The sequence below is a fragment of the Pyricularia oryzae genome, chromosome 3 (assembly GCF_000002495.2).
Source record: "Pyricularia oryzae 70-15 chromosome 3, whole genome shotgun sequence".
NCBI lineage: Eukaryota > Fungi > Ascomycota > Sordariomycetes > Magnaporthales > Pyriculariaceae > Pyricularia > Pyricularia oryzae.
This window is the reverse complement of record NC_017849.1, coordinates 1,833,234-1,853,347: the sequence shown is the minus strand read 5'-3', so window position 1 is coordinate 1,853,347 and position 20,114 is coordinate 1,833,234. Positions and strand designations below refer to the sequence as shown.

Genomic DNA, 20,114 nt, shown 5'->3' with positions numbered 1-20,114 from the left:
ATTCAGAATCCTTTTGTGGTCCCCCCGCCAATTTTGGCTTGGAACAAAAAAGAAACAACCATAAAACAAAAGCTGCTCATAAAAAATATTGGCCAAAACATTACAACACAACGATACCTTCAGGAGTATACACAGAAGCCAACCATGTCGAATGTCTCATCTGGGACTGGCCAGCAGCAGCCGCCCGAGCTTAGCAAGCTCAGCGTCCGGTGTGCGCTCGCCAAGAAAGAATGGGACGAATTGATCCGCACGGGCAGGAAAACAATGGCTACGCGTCGGGAGCTGAGCATGAAGTGGAACGTCGAATACTCGGTGCTCTGCCGGGCGCTGCGACGAGAGGACCATCGGCGCATCAGGCGCCCGGCCGATGATCATGTCCCTGGCGCGGGCACCTCCTTGTCGTCGACGGCGAGGCAACCCATGCTGCCGTCTTCCTCCCCGGGACCCGAGGTGCTGTCATATCTATCCGGCGCATCGGAAGTCATCCAGACGACTGCCCCGAGGGCGCTACCCCAGCAGACGGCCACGCCCGTGGAGCAGCTGTGCGAGCTGCTCAACCCGCGCCTCGCGACGCCGATACCGAGCAGCTCGGCCATGCGGCGCGTGAGGGAGCGACACCTCGACAGCGAAAAGGGCGGGTGGACCGCCGTGACGGGCGACAATGCTTCGCTGCTCAGCGCCAGCGAGGAGGAGGCCATACGCAAGTGGTTCCGCTTCCGGCTCGACGTGGCGGACCTGGTCACCGTGTACGAGATGGTCGACGCCGCCAACTCGGCCATCCTCATCAGCACAAAGGGTGTCCCGCTGGACGAGGGAGGCGCTCACCCGCGCGTCCCGCTCCAGACGGTGCGCTTCGCCACCATCCGTTGGGCTCGCGACTTTATGCTCCTGCGGCCGGATCTCTTCTGGAGCACCGTCAAACCCCGCCTGTTTGATCTCAAGGAGCGCCGTGTTCCGGATACTCATTGCTTCATCGAGTGGTTCTACAGCGCGTCTGGTCCAGAGGAAAAGGAGATCCAACCTAGGCCCGTGCCGCCGATGCCTATCGATCTTGATATGGCTCCTGAATAGGACGACCGGAAACTCCTACACTACGATAAACGTTCAACCAACGACTACACAAGCGACACTGAGAAATGACCATGTACCTGCACTTGCGGCTTCATGACTTGGCACGGGTTCGACTGAATCAGTGTTTCGTTTATGGATCAATTCGCTCCAGACTATTTATATCCCAAGTCTGGTGTAGGTACCTAGCCAACAGCTATAGCATTCCTTGTAAGTCTCCGCTTTCTCGCGCATGACTAGGATAACCCAACCAAGACCTCTAACTCAGCCTCGTGCCAGGTCATCTCTTCGCCCATGATCAGCGCTCCAGCCGCCTTCAGGTACTCTCATATCAGAACCGTACAACTCTCTTATAAAACGGTCTGCCTCAGCGATGATCCTAACGCTCTGCTCGATACTCGGACTTCTCTGCCCGCCCATCGCCGCCGTCCAAGACTCAAACAGCCGACCCAGGTGACGGCCACATGCCAGGACGTCCCTGGCCGCCAGCATGTCGCGCAGCGCTGGGGTGCGACACGCTGCTAGCAGCAGGCACATGGCGCCAGCCATGCTCAAGGCGCAGATCCAAGTGTCGACAAGGACTGTGTGTCCAAACCCTCGTAGGTTGAGCATGTGTAGGAGACAAGCGTCGAGACAGCGGGCGGTGGCGCCCGCGTCCAGCGACGGATCATCGATCTGCGCGCCACTGAGCGTCCACATGAGATAGGGCCGGTAGATGACGCTGCGGCAGGTCAGGTAGCGCTGGCGGAGGAAGCCACCGTGCTCGGTGCTGCAGGGCCGTGCGTCCAGGGTGAAGGCGAAGGCGGCAGGGAGCACGTCGCGCCAGTCCTCGAGCTGGTGGTCTAGCTCGGCCACGACGTAGGGGAAGCGGTTGGTGTCGAGAGAGGCGCCGGTGCCCCGGGCGTACAGGAGCTGGTGGACGCGGTTGAGAAGCCGGCGCATCGAGATGCAGGCGAGGAAGTAGAGCGACGACTGCTCCGCCGCGACTGGGGTGCGGTGGCTTTTGTAGGGGGTCTTGCCGGGGAGCGGGATGGACGACTCGATGCGGGCGATCCCGGACTGCGGGAGGCCCGAGAGCTCGGCCAAGTAGTCGCTGTTTCACGCATTCTTTCTTGTTAGAATCACTTTTTGGAACAATCTTGGGGTTGGTTGGTGAAGATGTAGAAGACCTGCCTCTCCAGAATGTAGCAAGACCAGAATATCCGCCGTATTCGCTCTTGGTCCTCGTAGTCCTCGTCGTTTTCTGCCTGGTAAGAGAGCAGCAGGAGACAGCGCGCCGACGCCGCGTTGATGTACTCCCATGCTTGCAGCGGCCTGCGCAAGAAGGCAAAGTACAAGCTGAAGCCCACGCCGAGACATAACCAGCACGGATCAGCAAAACAGATCTCAGGACTTTGAAGGAGTGGGGTTGCTGAAAACATACCCAACAAGAAACAAGCAATGCGTTGCCGCCGAACCGACAGCCGTATGCACCACATGGATGCCCCTCAGCACTTGATCAAAGTACAAGTCCGCCAGACTCCTCCGCGCCCGTCGGAAGCGCATCTCCTCCTCCGACAGAACGTGTCCGTCCACCAACCCGGCAACGACCTGGCTGGCGCAGCCGAGCGCCATGAATAAGTACGCGAGACACCTGTCGATGGCGTGCTGATCGTCTCCGTCGTCGTCATCCTCCTCCCCATGCCCATGCCCCAAGCCCGACTCCCGACTCCCGACGCCCTCGGCAACGGCAACGGCCCTGCACCGCTCCAGCTGCACGACCGAAGCGGTCGGGTACCAGAAGTTGACGGCACTCTGGAAGGAGTCGAGGATGCGGTCGACTTCCTTGGGCGCTACGCGCGGCGGCGGCGGCTGTGACGAACTCCACCTGGCCCTGGGCGGCCTCCTCCCGCGCTCCAGGGTGAAGATGGAGACGTAGTCGCGCCGCAGGCTCGGAAAGACGTCAAAGTGCGGCCACTGTAGGATGCTCTCGGTCGTCGAAGTGTGCATCGAGTCCAGCACGGCGTTCTCGAGGCTGTTGCTGTTGTTGCTGCCGCCGTTTCCGATGCTTTGCGGCTCCGCGGCTGTGCTGCTGCTGCCGGTCGGCGTGGGCTGTTGCTGCTGTGGCTGTTGCTGCTGGCGTTGATGAGGTGGAGTCGAGTGGTATGGTGGTTGCTGTTGCTGCTGCTGGGGTTGGTGATGCTGTGATGATGCCGAGTGCGGAGCGGCATGGTGTAAAAAGGGGCTGAGGTGTACCTCAGCGAGCGGAGAGCCCGAGAAGCTGCTGCTGCCTCCTATCGAGCCGGCGCGATGGCTGGAGAAAGGGAGCTGCTGGGCTGTGGCGTGCTGGGAGATTGGGGATGATGACTTTGCGGGTTTGTGTTAGCCAGACCTTTCTCGTTATTGGGTCTAATATATCCCATGTGCTTATCTGCACATTCATGCACTCTTCTAGACACGCTTGACTGACCAATCCGAGATTCATCTCCTGCAGCATCCGCTCAAGCCTGAGGACACCCTCCAAGATGAGATCGCTCTTGCCTCTCCTTTAAGGAAAACAGAAAACCGGGTTAGTATCAAATAACGTCACCAGAGAGCAAGACATGGCACATGTCACATTCGCATCTTGATTCCTCGTCAGCAGGGGGGAGTCTACGCACGAGTTCGCCTCGGAGCCATATGTGCAGTCGCAGTCGGCCGCGGCGCAGGCCGCGCATGGTGTGTTGCCGTCACATCGGATCTTGCGGGCTCTGCATACGTCGCACTGTCAGATTTATGCGAGATGTCAGTTCTGGGTGGTGCTGATTGGTTCGGGGAGGGGGAGTCCGTCAAGGGCATGTGTGTGAGTGTGTGCAAGTGTGTTGCATCGGGGGTAGAGAGTGTGTATGTGTAGGCCTGTATCACGTATTGCTCCTCCGTATAAGTGATCTTTTCCCGAGGCCCCACGCAAGCCGCCTTCTCGAAAACTGTCTACCCGAAACGGAAGGATATACAACCCCCACCAACCTCCCCACCCTCTCCCAAAGCTCCGCATATCCCGGAAAAGACGTACCGCATGAGACACCCGCAGCCGCTTCCGACTCGGCTCCACACTGCTGCTCCCCTCACCGCCGCCGCCCCCGCGGTCCATCATGGTGCCGATGGACGGCAGCGCAGCCATGGCTACCTGCTGGACGGGCTTGTCAGAGGGGACTGGAATGGTATAATCTGGTCGTGATAAGTATATATGGCGTACTGCTTAGTTGCCCGGGGGAACCCAAGCGTCGTATTGTGTGCGGTTCAAGGCGCCAAGGCGAGGTACTTTTGTAAAGCTGAAGTGCCTTTGCCGCTGGTTCGGCTACTTTTGGGGTGGTAACTCAGCTATGCGAGGCTTATCGGATGATTGGCACGACTGGTCTCCTCGCAATCAAGCAAAGGGTACCACACGCACACGGTCGCAAACAAATTATTTCGTTCCGAACCGGACCGAGGCGGAGAACGAAGAGCAGAACTTTTGGTTTATGTTTAGAGTACGAAAAAACAGAGCAACGAAAGATAGAAAAGTTCAAAAAGCGACGGCGGGACTCTGGAATGGAAGCATCATTCCTCACAATTGTCAAGGATACAGGTCGGCTTAAATGCGGGGGAAACAGATTTGCATCGCCAAATTCGACAAGGGCGGGTCAGAATGCATTGGGCAGGCAATCGATTTTTCTTCGGCAGTGGTTTCATTTCGGCTCCCTGTCCGCTTTTGGCAGGCCACCTCTGCAAGATTTCCCGGAGTAGGTCCGCCGTTCTGTTATGCGTAACGACTCGGTTTTTTTGGGGGCGGTTTTTTCAGGAGATTTGATGTTTACAGACAAGAAGAACGAACAATCCCTTGTAAAAACCAATTTCGTGGCAAATGATTTCAAACCAAACAAATCGAAATCCTCCAAAGGTCGCTTCTGGCCGAGTCGGCATCATGCCATATTGACTCGTCTCACACTACCTGCCTAACAGGCAACAAATACATAGGCACGAATGAATTTTGGCATTGACAGAGATGCATTTGGGACAACCCTCCGAAGTCCTTCCAAGACCAAGATCCAATAATCCCACATAGTCACCCATGATAAGCCAACCCCGAGACTTTTCTTCCTTCCAAACTCGCTCCAGAAGCTTTCCCCGAAATGACAAGTAACTACCTCGAACCCAGATAAACGCCACGCAACGTCAATTATGCCCCCACCCTCTCAATCTCAAAGCCAAACGACACCTCCTCAGTCTTGACGAGGAGGTCCTCACGCACGCCGGGGCCGCAAGCGGCGGTACCGACGCCCGCAACCTTTGAATCGAGGCGCAGCAACGTTGCGTCGACCTCGACGAGGTCGCACGGGTGCTTGGCATCCTCGACGTTGTGGTCAGTGTAGCGACGAGCCGCAAAGCTGAAGTGCGCGTCGGCGGTTGAGCGTGCGCGGATGCCGCGGCCCTGGCCGTCCTTGAGGAGCAGCTCGAGCCAGCGAGTTCCCATGCGGTTTCCACCCTCTTGCGGCCGCTCGTACTCGGTGTGGAGGGCCGCGACACCGTCGTCCGCGTGGTGCCAGATACCCACGCGCTGCGACGCCTGCTTGTCCGGGTAGCTCTCGCCGGGGCCCAGGCCAAACCAGCGGACATCGTCGAATGCACGCGAGGCGTTCAGGTCCAGTCCGACGCGCGGCACGTGCTTGGGGAAGAAGCCCGTAGGCACCAGCTTGACATCGACTCCGAGGTTGCCGATTGCCGAGATGACGTAGGTAATTGTCGACTCCCAGCCCCAAGCGAGGACAGGTGGGGAAAGGAAGGTCTTGCTGGTAATGCGCACGCTACCGTTGTCACCATCGGCCACCTCGAAGCCCCGGAGCTGCGATGTCAGGTCGTCCACGCCAAAACGCTTCCAGTAAGGGAACGAGGCCGGGCGATCGTTGTCGGTGGGCGGACGCCAAAAGCCTGGGATCAATGCTGCACTGCTCTTTGACTCTGCAGACAGCAGGGTGGTTGTACCCGAGACCCAGCTCTTGAGGTAACCACGCGCCCTGTCGAACTCAAAAGACCAGTCAGCACCCGAAAGCGTGAGCTTAGCACCCGAAGTCTTGACGTCGATCTTGGAAGCCAGTTGGTAGCTGGCAGTAGATGCTTCGGTCTTGGACTGCGAGAGCACCTCCTGGTGCCATGCAATCTCGTGGCCGGCCTCGGCCCATTGTGTGCTGGTCCGCAGACGAAGCGTGACCGTCAGGACAGTCTCGCCTTGGCCCTTGTGCTTGACTGCCTCAGGCAGGGTAACCTCAGTGGTCTCGCCAGGTCCAGTGGCCGGGATATCGAACTCGCCAGCCTCGACCAGGGTTGTCCTGATAATAATGTGTTAGCAAAAGTGACAAAACCTTGTACGCACGACCGGGATACTCACTCGTTGCTAATCTCCTCAACCTTGTAATGGGCCACCAGATGGCTCAGGTCCACAAAGTTGTAAAGGTTCTGGACGCCCAACTTGCCATCCTTGAAGCTGAACTTGACGGGCTGGATGACCTTCTTCAGTTCCGTCAGACCAGGCGTCGGGGTGTGGTCCGAAAAGCAGAGACCGTCCATGACGAAGTTGCCATCGTTGGGGAAGTCATCAAAGTCACCGCCGTATCCGTAGAAGGCCTTCTTCTTGCCGTCCTGGCCAGTCTCCTCCTTCCAGATACCATGGTTGGCCCACTCCCAGATGAAACCTCCCTGAAGGCGTGGGTACGTCCTGAAGGCGTCCTCGTACTCCTCTAGCCAACCGGGGCCGTTGCCCATGGCGTGGGCGTACTCGCACAGCACAATGGGCTTCTCAAAGTTGCCGTCCTTGTCCACACCCTCAGTCTTGGCCAGCTCGATAAGCCTGTCCACAGCCGGGTACATGTATGAGTACATGTCTGCCGACTTGGCATGAATGTCACCCTCGTAGTGCACCAGGCGGCCAGGGTCGACCTTCTTGGCGTACTCGTACATGGCGACGTGGTTCTGGCCGTAGAAGGCCTCGTTGCCAAGGGACCACATGATGATACTAGGGTGATTGCGGTCGCGAATGACCATGCTCTCCATGCGGTCGACGTACGCTGCCTTCCAGGACTCTTTGTCAGAGGTGTACTTGGCGGCCTTGGGGAACACCAACGCCTTGCGCTCTTCGTAATCCTGCTCCTCGGGGATATCCTGAGGCCGGGCAATGGCGTCGTAGAAACCGTGGCACTCGAGATCTGCCTCATCCATAACCCACAGACCGAGTTCGTTGGCAAGATCGAAGAGCTTGGGGTGCGGCGGGTAGTGGCTGCAGCGGAGTGCGTTGATGTTGTGGGTTTTCATGAGGAGGAGGTCGCGGCGCAGGTACTCGTGGGGAACGGCACGTCCAAGCCTCGGGTGGTGGTCGTGGCGGTTGGCACCCCGCAGCTTGACGGGCTTGCCATTGACGCACATAAGGCCCTTCTTGAGCTCGACTTTGCGGAAGCCGATGTTCTGGGTGACTGTGTAGGGTTTGGCCGAGCCCGAGCTCAGTGTGAGGGAGATGCGGTATAGGTTTGGCGTCTCAGCCGTCCACTTCTTCGGGTCTGAGACAGGTATAACGAGCTCAGGGCTGTTGCCATCTGATTCAACCTCTACCTCGGTCTCGCCAATGACTGCGCCACCATTCTTGGCCAGCTCCTGCAACGTAAGCTTCAGCGTTCCCTTGGATTTGCTGATAACCTCTGCGTTCGCCAGCAACTTGGCGTTCTTGTACTCGTCATCAAGATCGGTCCTGATGAACCAGTCGCGGATACGGCAGTCTGTGGGGAAGGCAATCAGGTGTACATCTCGGAAGATTCCTATAATGTAGTGGTCAGTGTTAGCAAGCTGTCGAATATCTGAGCTTGATGCCAGCTAGTTTTCCCGAAAGATTGGTGTAGGGCACAAACCTGAAAGCCACCACTGGTCCTGGTCCTCAATGTAAGAGCCATCAGACCACTGGTAAACCCTGACGAAAACCTCGTTGGGCCCGTCACGGTTGACGTGATCAGTCACGTCGTACTCGGCAGCGTTCCTCGCGCCCTGCGCGTAGCCCACCAGGATCCCGTTGACAAAGACGTGGTAGGAGCTGTCGACACCCTCGAACCGCAGGACTAGCTGCTGGCTGGCATCCCACGAGGGTGGGACTTGGAACTGCCGACGGTAGCTTCCCGTAGGGTTCTCTGTAGGCACGTGCGGCGGGCAGACGGGGATTGGGTACTGCACGTTGGTGTAGTGAGGGCGGCCGTAGCCCTGCAGCTGCCAGTGGCCGGGGACGTTGATGGGGGCCCATTCGGCCTCGTCCTTGGGCTCGGGAGCCTCGAGCGGCGTGGAGACGTAGTTGAAGTCCCAGACGCCATTGAGGCAGAGTGACGTCTCGGGGATGTGGTAGGTCCTGTGGGGAAGACAGTTGCGGCGGAAGACTGCCTCGTTGTTGTAGTCAGGCTGGTCCTTCGACTCTTGGAGGGGGATTGACGACGGAGCCATGATGTCTGAGGTTCACCGATGTCGAGTAGAAAGGGAAGGTGTGGGTAAGGGCGAATTGGAGAAACAGGACGGAGATGAATAGACAAAAGAGGCTCTGCGGTCCGCTGGAATTGTCTTGGAACAGCTAGTTCTTATAATCTCAGGGTAATTTCAATCACGCATACGTTTGGGGAGGTCCCGCTTCTCCAACCCAGACAGCCTCTCAGCCCCAAGCTCCTCCATCTGTTGATGCGGTGCCCCGCGGGGCCAAAGTTTGGTTGCTCCGCAGCATGTGTCAAGAGCAGCAAGCTACTGGCTACCTTGGCTGTTGTTTAGGATTCCGTAGGCAGGAGGTACCTTGTGTGACGTAGTAGCTTTGTGGGAACGTCACAGTTGGCGGGGTTAGCCTCTGCGTAGTATGCATCTGAACGGGACACTTGTTGCCGTTGTGGGAGGGAGTACGTGGTAAAATAAAATTCAAGAAAGAACCCCTTCGGGATTGTCGCTACAGGGACCAACTGTTTTCCTATCGCCTCCGTGAAAGCTTCGGATGCCTTTCTTGTCTGGTCGACTTTTTCTCGATTTCAATCCAAGGCGATGGATGCCAGCTCAGCAATTGGTTCCTTTTGACTTTTGGTGGCATGACATTGGATGAGATGAGTGGCAGGGATGGGTTGGGATTGATTTTAATTCACAGGCACGTGGTGGTTCTCCGGTGGGAACTACCCCGAAAGCGCCAATTGGGGGAAGCAGTCACCGACTTCCGACCCAGACACTGTGAACCACTAGGGGACAACGGCGGAATGAACAATTTAGGATGGGCATCCGCTCAATTGGTTTGAAGGATTTACCGCCTCGATGTATAGTAAGCTGCCGATTTTTGTTCATTGCACATGTTTCCCAGTAACTTTCTTGATTTTTGTTATCCGTTTGCATTTCCCCCTCTCCTTTCCAAGCATCTGGGAGACTCCACTCGAGTCTCAACGTGACGAGAAAAGATGATCCTAGTGCCTCAACTGGTGGGTCGTTGGCCGATTATGGCAGGGAAAGGAGTCGAATTTCGTGATCGTGGTCTTTTTTCCGCCCTGGCAACAATTGCTAGTGGAAAATTTGGCAGCTAGTTGGTGGTGCTGCCCCTCATTTTCGGATGCTCGGGGGTGTCGGAGCCGGCGCAAATGGCATTCGATTTAGCGAGGCACACCTGCCAGGTCAAGCTGGTCAAACAGGGGTCGGTCTAGACATTTTGTAAACTGTGGGGCTTTTGCAGTTGGAGATTTTGGACATGCATTGCATGTGAGCCCAGCGCATCCAGCCAAGTTGACAAGAAAGAGCTTCGCCTCGACTCTACTTGACCAACAAACCCCATGTAGTTTTCATCCCCGGACTTTTTACGAAGTAGTGTCGACTTTTGTTATCAAAACGGACCGAGCCATTGGGTAACACACCAACTTTTCACATTTGCCTACATCTAACTGTCTTGGGTAGGTGACTAGTGCTAGAACTAGTACGAAGCTCTTTGCCGTCGGATATTATCGATCGGTACTTCGCCGTCATCATCAACCACGGCACAGCAAGATATCCGGTAGCAATCGATTATTTACGAATAACACGGCAACATTCAGTACCGTGCCGCACCCAATCCAGCCCGACCTCGAGGTCGACGTTCAATTTTACACACGCGATACGTTGCTTGGCATAGTCACCATGGATGCGGGGGAACCATGAGAAACTGGGGGATGTGGCCTCCAACCCCAAACCCCAGGGCCTTCATCTCGTCTTCGATTGGACGACGCAGAGGAGGATACCTACCACCATCCCCTGCTGATGCCATTATTTCTCTTTTTTTTCTTTGACCCGACCCGAAGATCAGGTCTAGCCTTTCCCTTGTTTGGTAGGCAATATGCGAGTTTCGTTGCACTGCAAGGTGATGGTTGGCGCATATAAGGAGAAGGAGGTCGCCGTCGCCGATCACTTTGTTCTTCCTGCATTCCCAGCCTCTTAGCAGCTTACCTCTTGCGATAGAGAAGCAGCATAACATGGCATCATCCGGTGACGACAAGATGGCGACCCCATTGGGCGACGAGAAGCAAAAGCAAGTGCAGGCAGACTCTATGCCCGAGAACCACAACGATGCGGGCCAAGCTACCGCTCTCGCCGAAGATGTCGCTGCCGCCCAATACTCTCCCTGGACTGCTTCGATGTGGCGCCTCTATGCTGTTTTGGCCTGCGCCTACCTCTGTGGATGTCTGGTAAGATACCAAAGCCATCATGTCATGTTGCTGACACCATCGTCTGCTTGTACTGACTGAGAACACAGAACGGCTACGATGGCTCACTCATGGGTGGCCTGAACGGCATGGACTCCTACCGGGACTATTTTGGTACACAAGTTGACGGGAGCAGCACCGGTCTCACTTTTGCAATGTACAACATCGGTGGCATCGCCGCTACTGCCTTCACTGGGCCTGTCAACGACTGGTTTGGCCGCCGCTGGGGCATGTGGATTGGCGCAGCTATTGTAAGTCTCTATCCACTCCTCTACTATATCTCCACGTGATCTTGGCTTAACGCAGCTAACATGGAGGTTGTCTCTTTCAGATCATCATTGGTACCGGTGTTCAGGCACCCGCCGAGACTGGACAAAGATTCCTCGCAGGTCGTTTTGTCCTTGGATTCGGCGTTTCCTTCTGCTGCGTGTCTGCCCCATGCTACGTCAGCGAGATCGCGCATCCGGTATGGAGAGGAACATTGACTGGACTTTACAACTGCACTTGGTACATTGGTGCCATTCTCGCCAGCTGGGTCACCTACGCCGTCGCAGAGACCATGAAAGGAAGTCTGGACGCCTGGAGAATCCCGGTTTGGTGCCAGCTCGTCACCTCGGGCTTCGTCCTCATCTTTGCCCTTTTCCTGCCCGAGTCGCCCCGCTGGCTCATGGCCAACGATAGGTACGAGGAGGCTCAACGGGTTCTGGCCAAGTACCATGGCGAGGGAAATCCCGAACACCCTCTCGTGCTTCTCCAGCTCAAAGAGATGACGATGCAGATCACCCAGGATGGTTCCGACAAGCGTTGGTGGGACTACAGCGCTCTATTCAACACTCGGGCCCACCGTCGTCGCATGATTTGTGTTCTTGGCATGGGAGTGTTCGGCCAGGCTTCTGGCAACTCCCTATCCTCGTACTACATGGCGGCCATGCTGAAAACCGCTGGCATCACGGAGCAGGGCCGCGTCCTTGCCTTCAACGCCACCAACCCAATGGTCTCGTTCATTGGTGCCGTCCTTGGTGCCCGTATGACCGACGTCGTCGGACGTCGCCCGCTGCTGCTGTCCACAATTGTGTTTGCCTCGGTGTGTTTTGCCATCATCACTGGCACTACCAAGCTGGCCACTGAGGACCCATCCAACACGGCAGCTGGCAACGCCACCGTAGCCTTCATCTTCATCTTTGGCGTCGTCTTCTCCTTTGGTTGGACGCCCCTGCAAAGCATGTACATCGCCGAGACTCTTCCGACCGAGACCCGTGCCAAGGGTACCGCGATTGGCAGCCTTGCTTCGGCCTGTGCATCGACAGTTCTTCAGTACTCTGCAGGACCTGCTTTCGAGAGCATCAGCTACTACTACTACATTGTGTTTGTCTTTTGGGACCTGTTCGAGGGTGTCATTATATACTTGTAAGAGACGTCTGCGTCGCTTGTTAATTTGGGGTATGCAACTTGTACAATTGCTAACATTTAGTTTTCTCCGCGCAGCTTCTGGCCCGAGACCAAGGACCGCACCCTCGAGGAGCTCGAGGAGGTCTTCCAGGCTCCCAACCCTGTCAAGAAGAGTTTGGAGAAGCGAGACACTCACACAGTTCTCAACACACTCAATGCCAACAACGACAAGATGTTGTCCGTCTAAGCGTTCCACTGTCTAGGTTCCTAAACCGCTCTAGGGTGGGTCAAGATAGTGGCGTTCTCCGCAGGATGTTCATGTCAGTCAGCATTGACAAATCCGGCCTAACGCTTCGGTGGTTTAGGTAGATGCAAGGTAGTTTGAGCTTGTGGTTCTTGCTGCTTTCGAGCTCAGTCATTTACCACAAAACTCATTGATACATATTCTTGGAAGCTTGACTAGGTAGATAATTCATTTAATTCAGCTTACCATGATCAAGGCTTCAAGATGACAATCAACTCGCAATTTGATTCGTACTGTCCAATCAAAAGCGGGAGAGCTTTCTCCGCATATCAATCTTGGCGAAGAGCGGGGTGTTTCTGCTGCTGCGCGTGAACTACTGTTTGCTTTATACAATTTGACCTGGATAACCCTGGAAAGGTTGCATGTTGCTTCTGCCCAGCAGTGCAAAGTATCCCGATCTTTTCCTGCTTATAGTAATGGCAATGGCAGATCGCAGCGGGCTCGGAGATTAAGAAGCTGGATTGGATTGCTTTTGCCGTATCCCAATGCGAATCTGATTGGTTCAACGGTCTGTCTACCTAACTATTTTGGCCCTGTAGCAGATGGCCAACAGTCAACAAAGTTACAAGGTCGAATGCTCTGCCGCTTGCTGCTCTTCGGCCAAACATTGGACGTTCCTGATGCTAACCTAAGTCATTCATCCGGGCCCGGTCCACTGGGCATCTTTGTAATTAATTTTGACAACATAAACTCACAGAAAGATTACGGCCGCATCTCGGTCTGATGGAGCCGTTCGCCGGCCGTGCCCCTCCATGTCGTCTCCGCTACAAGAGCAAAGTCGCCTCCTCCAACACGACGACGAAGCGGGGCAAGGGTCGCAGAGATGTTTTGTTGCCCCGCATATCCTAAATGCCGTATTTCCCTTGGTGATGTGCCGCGACGGTAGAGCTGCACGTGCGGAACTTTCTTCGTGTCCCTCTCTTTGTTGACTTGTATTTATTTAGAGTTGCTCCCTCACCATCACTCTTTTAAGATCTACCGACGTGCCGAGGAGAAAGGAATAGCCCGACGACAACACCTTCAGCCAATCAACATCAAGAGCCTCAGCTCAACACCCTCCAAAAACACTAGACACGTACAAAAAAAAAAAAAAAACAACCGCGCATCATGGCCCCTCCCTTCCGCGCCGAGCACGTAGGCTCCCTGCTGCGCCCGCAGGACCTCCTCGACGTGCGCGCGTCCATCGCCGCCGGCGGCGACGACTCCAAGCTGGCAGGCGTCGAGAAGGCGGCCGTCAAGGAGGTCGTGGACCTGCAGCGGTCGCTCGGCTTCAAGCCCGTGACGAGCGGCGAGTACGTGCGCACGCGCTTCTGGGGCCTCATGTGGGACGAGTTCGAGGGCACCAAGCGCCTGCAGGACGCCGAGGCGTCCATGTTTAGGCTCTACCACCCGGACGTCGTGTCGCTGATCGAGCAGGACCGCAAGGTCATGCCCGGAGACAGCGTCATCGCCGGCGCCAAGCTGTCCCACAGCAAGGACAAGTGCAAGAGCAACCTGCACGAGCTGAAGCTGGTCCAGGAGAACACGCCCAAGGAGGAGTGGGGCAACATCAAGCTGACCATGGTGAGGATTCTGACGATGCCAAGGCAGATGCTTTGCTGGCGAGGGAGCTGCAGTAACGTCAGGAGAGTCGCATGTTTTTACTGACCTTTGCGGTCACGATAGATCACCCCAGCCTGGTTCCACATGAGATACAAGCAGGGCCGTGCCTACACACCCGAGGCGTACGCCAACGACGCCGAGTACTTTGCAGATGTCGCCAAGGTGTACCAGGACGAGCTGCAGCAGCTGTACGACGCCGGTCTGCGTAACGTCCAGTTTGACGACCCCGGCTTGGCTTGTGAGTTTGAACCCCTTTGAACCCTTCCATTACTGGCATGACCAAAACTCACACATATTCTCCCCACCAGACTTTTGCTCCCAAAAGTTCCGGGAGGGCTGGGCCGAGGACAAGGACAACATCGGCGAGGTGGACGACCTCCTGGACGCCTACATCAAGCTGTACAACGACTCGATCGCCAAGCTCCCCTCGGACATGCACACGGGCGTGCACCTGTGCCGCGGCAACTTCATCGGCGGCCGGCACTTCTCCGAGGGGTCGTACGACATCATCGCCAAGAAGCTGTTCCAGAACCTTCACGTAAACACCTTTTACCTCGAGTACGACACGCAGCGCGCCGGCGGCTTCGAGCCGCTCAAGTACCTGCCCAAGGACAAGAACGTCGTCGTGGGGGTCATCTCCACCAAGCTCCCCGGGCTCGAGGACAAGGACGAGGTCAAGCGCCGCATCCACCAGGCCGCCGACTTTGTCGCCGAGGGCAGCGGCCAGACGCGCGAGGAGGCCCTCAAGCGCATCTCGGTCAGCCCGCAGTGCGGATTCAGCACGCACGAGAGCGGATACCCGCTGTCCATCGACGAGGAGAAGGCCAAGCTGAAGCTGGTCCGCGACATTGCCGACGAGATCTGGGGCGAGCCTTAGATGTGGAGCTCTTGGCTAACAAGTTTGAGACTTTTCTTTTGGGGTTTTCTTTTTCTTTTCTTCTGGGTCTGTTTCTGGAATACTCTTCTGCAAATTGGTGCGGGTATATGAGTCATGTCTTTTCTTTTGGTTTACTTTTCAGGATGAAGCGTGGTGTTGGGTGCATTCAACAAGAACGGGAACAGGGCTGCTGATGGTGTGTGCGACTCGATGCTGACGGGGCTTCATGGATTCAACTTCCATGCTCTCAAGTCACCGCATCTGCAGGGCGGCGGGCGAGTCGAAGGGTAGTAATCAAGGCCATCAACAAAGACAAAATTGAACAGGGCAAGAGCCACTCGGTGTGGTTCTCGGATTTAAAAGGGCTTGAAGGTAATAAAGACAGCATGCAAATGAAAGAATAGTACATGGTCAGCACATCAATTTTCTTCTCATTGGGCTCAAAGACTGTTTGCCATTGCAAAAGTGATCTTCAAGAATCGCTTAGCATAGGTTCTTCACAGTCGTGCGAAACGGCAAGACTCTAAAAGGCGGAAAGTGGAGGTTTGCCAGGCCCTGCTATTGCTGCCTCAACACTTGAAGCAAGTACCAGAACTAAATCAAGTATGTCCACGATACTATCCTCCCTGCTGCTGCTGGAGGATTCTATCTTGGAAAGCATTGAGGCGACTTGACTGAAGATAGCAGTCTTACTGACTAAGCTTGCAACTGCTGGACTTGTACTTGTGCATGCCCAAAGAGTACAAGACTATTCGGGGATTTCGAAAAGGAGGGGGTGCTTGATGTTGGGTCACGTACTCTAATTCAATATGCTGCTCTCTTAAAGTTGACTTGCTGATGCTTGAGCATGAACTATCATCGCCACGACCTAGCCATACTTATATTGTGATTGTGTGTGGTACGGCATAAGCCTTGTGGACAGAGCCACACATTTTTGTCATGCTAGATGTTTAGGTTATCCATAAGGGCCTCGATATACGAAACTATCGCGTCTATCAGCAGGATACCAGTTGCAGTAAAAAAAATGCGACCAAAAAAACCAAAATGAAAATTAGATAAAACATACAACACCGAGGATTCCCCAGTGGTCACCCACCTGAGTACTAGTTCGGCCCTCACTGGTTTGACTAGGGGAGAGCGGACGGGATCCCGTATATTCCAGTGGGTATGGTCGTATATGGTGTTCATGCTCTAGCATCTCATTTATCGAGGATAAAAGAAGGGGCAAAAATATGGGTTGGGTGCTGTGAGAAACCTTAGGAGGCAGACATGAACCGAAAACCTAGGTAGCTGCCTTAGGTACTTAGGTAGACAGTGGGGACCTGTTTTTATTTACAGCAGAAAGAATGACCGCCGGATTTGGGTGGCGCTGCCGCCCTGGTCGCCGGTTTAGGCTGCAGTTTGCCCTTGGAGCAAATTGAGCTTGGCTTGAATGTTCGACGATTTAAAAGTCCGCGTATACAGCTCTATTGTAGAATCATGGAGCCCGCTTGGAAGCTTTAGTTTAAAAACAACTGTAGAGTTTAAATCGAGTATTGTCTTTTTTTTTTTTTTTTTTTTTTTTAGTTTTTCCCAGTAAATTGGTTTTTACTAGACTAGTCAGGTCTTACGGGGCTCGCCTAATATATAGCAACATCGGAAAGACCGTATTATGCCACAGGCCTGAATTCCATTTGCGGCTGTCAAATTGTAACATTACATAGCGTCCATCCCGGGAGCGCGACTATTATTGGCTTGCCAGTCTAGAAGACTGCCAAAAGCACAGATTCTATAGCGTGTTTTATTATAGTCTAATTGGAAGCTGCTCTTTTTCTTTCGAAAGACGAAAGCCCATTATTGATGTTGTTTTAGTTTTAGTGATTTGAACGCGGGAGAGCCACAGCCCAGAGAATATCATCATGGCTAGCTCGCTCAGAAGCTTTTTTTTCGAAACAGCAGAAAGGTCTCCCATGGAATGCATCACGATTTTCGTCGTGATACCTTCTTTGTACACAGTTCAGCTCTCACGGTTTAGCCTGGGCTTTTACATCTTTACCCTCCCAACCAAAGACAGCTGCAGCTGTTCGCAACAGGCTCCCTCAACATGAAGTTCCTCTTCTTTATCGCCATTGCTGCCGGGTTGGCAAGCAGTACTGTAATTAATCCCGTTCACCAAGGATCTGACCTTGAAAGTCGTGACGAAATCCAAAACGACGCGATCACGGCGTGGGCGGCGCCTGGATCTGCTGTACACGGTCGTCAGGCACTGGTACATGGAGAGCGGCACGCATCCTCCCTGGTCTTCAAGCGGCAACCGGGGCTATTTTCCAAAAAGTGGAGGCCGGAATATTATCTACAGGACGATGAAGGATCCGCGGCGCCCAAAAGCCGCCCCGCAAAACTGTCGCCCTACCCTCCCAAACCCCCGGCTGGCGTCGACACCAAGAGGTTGCAGGTGTGGGTGCGGATCAACACAAACATGTACCAGGAAAAAGATCTCAACAAGGTGCCGGGCTTTGCACATGCCGGTCTCCGGCAGCTCACCAAGGACATAGGCGGCAAACACACCGACCTGGTTATCGGCCGCGGGTCCAACTGGTACATGTTCGGGCTGGCGTACAAAGACAGCAGCTGGAGACATCGTGAAAACGGCGACGGCACCATGACACAAGTTGAAGCCGAGCCGATGGATGTACACTCCAAATCAAGATGGATTTTCAAAGGAGTGATTGTAGACCCTGAGATAAACGTGCCAGGGTCGCCAGTTCTCATCGGAATAGGCAAGTTTTTTGTTTCATACCAAGTCCCTACAGGACCAACACACCCCGATTCTAACAGTTGATACGCAACGATAGCCAATTCTTTGAGCGGAGGCAGATTTTCCCACCGGACTTGGAATTGCCGCATATTTGTTGAGAGGTTTTTGGAGGGGCTTGAACCTTTTCTAGACAAGAGCTATGCCGACTAGAAGTAGGGGCTTTTATTGTCCTTTAGACTCCGAAGGAAAGGAGTCAGGAATGATTGCATCAAGCATGTTCATCCTCGAGGCGACGGAGAGTAGCCTGAGCGGTACAACCTGGACATGGCTGCGAGTAAACATTTAAGTAGTAGTAGTAGTAGTATTAGTTAACGCCGGGCTCGGCCCGGCTTGTTAGCCGGCCGTTAGCAACCTCCCGAGGGGTATCTCGGCGCGCGTTCTATCTTCTTTATTTACACAGGGGGAAAACAAGGAGGGCAGAGGCGGATCGTGCCTGACCGGGTTCGGGCCCGGTCCTGCTTAGGGGGTTAGTTCACTGACGCGACCCCGTGCCTAAGGTGCACGGAGGGTTCGTCTGACGGCTTGTGCCGTGAAGTGTGGGTGAAAAGGCAGTAAGTCTATTCCTCGTCAGAGTTCGAGTCGTTTACGATCGGTGTCCCTAGGCGTAAAGTGCGTTCGTGGCGCGCGGGGCGCTGGCGGGCCGCTCTGGGGCGGGCGCTGAAGTAGTTGGTGGCTATCGAAAACGCCTCAAAGCTTTTCGGTTGCCCGAAGCTTGTCTGGAAGAATTTCCAGCGTTGGGCGCGATTTGGCGGCCCGGCCGGCCGGTCGTTATTAGGCCACGGCCAGTTTCTCCACACCGCCCGCGAATAGCGGCAGTGCACCGGGTGCTCAGGGGAGGTCCGCTTCCAGCACCAGGCACACGAGGTGTTTGCATCCTGGTGGTTGAAACGGTCATGGTAGGCCTTGAAATCGCCGTGGCCGGTCCTCATCGCCAAATAATGGCCCAGTAGGGGTCTTGGCAAACGCAGTTCCTCGCCTTGCATTTCCTACAGTAAACTATAGTCACAGGGTTGGACCAGACCCTCTAACGGACAGGCCAGCTAGAGCCCTCCTAGTCGCTGGATACCCAGCCTGCCACGTAAATACAAGGTTTGCACCTTAAGCCTACCGCATCCACAAAAAGGCCTCTTGGTAGACCGACGCGCGCATCCGTCCTCTCCGGCTAAAATAGCGTCTCTTCCGCCTAACATGCCGACGACATCATCTGCCCCGGTGTACGTCCCTAGTGCGAGTAGAAAGCTTCGAAAAGCCGGCGACACCCCGTACATGTCCATCCACAGCTTAGTCCCCCGTTGGTTCCTGGGCTAGCCCAGCGCCACAATGTGGACATGAATGCAATCGAGTTCTTCCCGTCCTCCAGACCCGGCGCAGATTCCCAGTGCGAGTGAGAAGCATGGGGCGCCTCAGTCACACTATTCCACCACGGCCCACCGTCCACGGGGTGTACCAAGGGTGCGAACCAAGGCCGTGCCCACGTTTCTTGCTTCCCGTTACCCAAAGCCGTCTCCAGCAATGGGCCGACCACGTCTTGCTGTCGGGACCCTTTGGAGACTGCCGCGCCGGCACAGTGCTTCCGGTCCACGTACAACTAACCAACCCCCGTAACGGCACTACCTCCTCGCTGCAGGCAATCCCAGAAGGTGTGAGGGGGTGAGAGGGTGCCCTGTCGATTCGAAGAACCGTCGGGTGGTTCTCAGCCTAATTTCCCTTTCTTTTAAACCGTATTGTCTAGCCTTCCGGGGAAGGACGCCTGCCTTTCCGGCTGGCAAAGTTTTTTTTTTTTTGTGCCACGCTGGCTCGCATCGCGAGATTGGGCCTTGTCTTGTGCGCCTCTATGCGGGTGGCGCGCCGAACCGCCGATCGGACTCTTCCTTCACCGCGATCAGTGGAAAACTCGTCAAAGGGGAGATCTGTCGATTATACATGGGTGTTGCGAGGAAAGGCGTTCCGTGTAGTGACGGTGCTTAGGGCGACAGGTTGAAGAGTTTTTCGTGTGTGCGCGCCTGTTAGGGCTACAGGCGGAAGTCCCGCGCAAACGTTAACAGCATGGTCCGTGCGCCCATACTGAAAATTTTGTGTACGGGAGAGAGTTGGAGTAAACATTTAAGATATTGTTGCAAAGATACACGGTGGGCTTTTCTTCCCTGTGTACCTTTGGTACCTGTCCATATTACTCTGCTGTAGATTGTTGTTTTTAACCCGCAGCTATTGTCTACGCCTTGTGCCGCATGAGGATGTGATAGCGTATATCCTCTCTACTACGCACATCATATCGACACGCAGTCACGAACTCCAACACAGCGGGGAAGTTGAGAACAGCAGTAGACAAGCTCAACGACCTGTAACAAACGCTAGGTATCATCT

General features: G+C 55.0%; 6 protein-coding genes and 1 non-coding gene across 8 annotated transcripts; 4 read left to right on the top strand and 3 right to left on the bottom strand.

Annotated features, from left to right (window-relative positions):
- Positions 1-42: 42 nt before the first annotated feature.
- MGG_05892 (uncharacterized protein) lies at positions 43-2,708 on the top strand. The gene is made up of 2 exons (XM_003711671.1): positions 43-1,278; positions 1,348-2,708. Exon 1 carries the CDS (start codon positions 145-147, stop codon positions 1,069-1,071), a length of 927 nt encoding a protein of 308 aa, XP_003711719.1. The 5' UTR covers positions 43-144; the 3' UTR covers positions 1,072-1,278; positions 1,348-2,708.
- Positions 1,176-4,655, bottom strand: MGG_05891 (the record flags this gene model as incomplete). 2 transcript variants are annotated; one of them, XM_003711669.1, is made up of 7 exons in its annotated part: positions 4,283-4,306; positions 4,100-4,216; positions 3,708-3,811; positions 3,518-3,593; positions 2,492-3,414; positions 2,238-2,406; positions 1,333-2,145 (listed from the first exon to the last, which is right to left on the bottom strand). In XM_003711669.1, exons 2-7 carry the CDS (start codon positions 4,205-4,207, stop codon positions 1,333-1,335), a joined length of 2,193 nt encoding a protein of 730 aa, XP_003711717.1. In that variant the 5' UTR covers positions 4,208-4,216; positions 4,283-4,306. The 2 variants fall into 2 exon arrangements, with proteins under 2 accessions (XP_003711718.1, XP_003711717.1); XM_003711670.1 differs by having other exon boundaries at positions 1,176-2,161; positions 2,242-2,406; positions 4,100-4,655.
- Positions 4,656-4,725: 70 nt separating this feature from the next.
- MGG_05890 (beta-galactosidase) lies at positions 4,726-9,145 on the bottom strand. Its single transcript, XM_003711668.1, has 3 exons — positions 7,959-9,145; positions 6,452-7,868; positions 4,726-6,392 (listed from the first exon to the last, which is right to left on the bottom strand). Exons 1-3 carry the CDS (start codon positions 8,533-8,535, stop codon positions 5,246-5,248), a joined length of 3,141 nt encoding a protein of 1,046 aa, XP_003711716.1. The 5' UTR covers positions 8,536-9,145; the 3' UTR covers positions 4,726-5,245.
- A 661-nt stretch (positions 9,146-9,806) lies between these two features.
- Positions 9,807-12,694, top strand: MGG_05889 (lactose permease). Its single transcript, XM_003711667.1, has 4 exons — positions 9,807-10,763; positions 10,832-11,032; positions 11,113-12,188; positions 12,267-12,694. Exons 1-4 carry the CDS (start codon positions 10,551-10,553, stop codon positions 12,415-12,417), a joined length of 1,641 nt encoding a protein of 546 aa, XP_003711715.1. The 5' UTR covers positions 9,807-10,550; the 3' UTR covers positions 12,418-12,694.
- A 631-nt stretch (positions 12,695-13,325) lies between these two features.
- On the top strand, positions 13,326-15,486 carry MGG_05888 (uncharacterized protein). The gene is made up of 3 exons (XM_003711666.1): positions 13,326-14,037; positions 14,140-14,314; positions 14,385-15,486. The coding sequence occupies exons 1-3, from the start codon at positions 13,582-13,584 to the stop codon at positions 14,951-14,953; spliced, it is 1,200 nt and encodes a 399-aa protein (XP_003711714.1). The 5' UTR covers positions 13,326-13,581; the 3' UTR covers positions 14,954-15,486.
- Positions 15,487-16,012: 526 nt separating this feature from the next.
- Positions 16,013-16,128, bottom strand: MGG_20335. Its single transcript, XR_001729790.1, has one exon. It is a non-coding gene; the product is annotated as a 5S ribosomal RNA (ribosomal RNA).
- A 908-nt stretch (positions 16,129-17,036) lies between these two features.
- Positions 17,037-18,036, top strand: MGG_05887 (uncharacterized protein; the record flags this gene model as incomplete). The annotated part of the gene is made up of 2 exons (XM_003711665.1): positions 17,037-17,624; positions 17,881-18,036. 2 exons carry the CDS (start codon positions 17,037-17,039, stop codon positions 18,034-18,036), a joined length of 744 nt encoding a protein of 247 aa, XP_003711713.1.
- Between the last annotated feature and the right edge of the window lie 2,078 nt (positions 18,037-20,114).

Excerpts from the sequence above, each read along its gene's own strand:
- MGG_05888 (XM_003711666.1), top strand. The coding sequence starts at position 13,582 with ATGGCCCCTCCCTTCCGCGCCGAGCACGTAGGCTCCCTGCTGCGCCCG. Across the intron at positions 14,038-14,139 it reads GCAACATCAAGCTGACCATG|ATCACCCCAGCCTGGTTCCA; the intron begins GTGAGGATTCTG and ends CGGTCACGATAG. Across the intron at positions 14,315-14,384 it reads TGACGACCCCGGCTTGGCTT|ACTTTTGCTCCCAAAAGTTC; the intron begins GTGAGTTTGAAC and ends TCTCCCCACCAG.
- MGG_05890 (XM_003711668.1), bottom strand. The coding sequence starts at position 8,535 with ATGGCTCCGTCGTCAATCCCCCTCCAAGAGTCGAAGGACCAGCCTGAC. Across the intron at positions 7,869-7,958 it reads GGACCAGTGGTGGCTTTCAG|GAATCTTCCGAGATGTACAC; the intron begins GTTTGTGCCCTA and ends ACTACATTATAG. Across the intron at positions 6,393-6,451 it reads GTTGAGGAGATTAGCAACGA|GACAACCCTGGTCGAGGCTG; the intron begins GTGAGTATCCCG and ends CATTATTATCAG.
- MGG_05889 (XM_003711667.1), top strand. The coding sequence starts at position 10,551 with ATGGCATCATCCGGTGACGACAAGATGGCGACCCCATTGGGCGACGAG. Across the intron at positions 11,033-11,112 it reads TGTGGATTGGCGCAGCTATT|ATCATCATTGGTACCGGTGT; the intron begins GTAAGTCTCTAT and ends TGTCTCTTTCAG. Across the intron at positions 12,189-12,266 it reads GAGGGTGTCATTATATACTT|CTTCTGGCCCGAGACCAAGG; the intron begins GTAAGAGACGTC and ends TTCTCCGCGCAG.
- MGG_05892 (XM_003711671.1), top strand. The coding sequence starts at position 145 with ATGTCGAATGTCTCATCTGGGACTGGCCAGCAGCAGCCGCCCGAGCTT.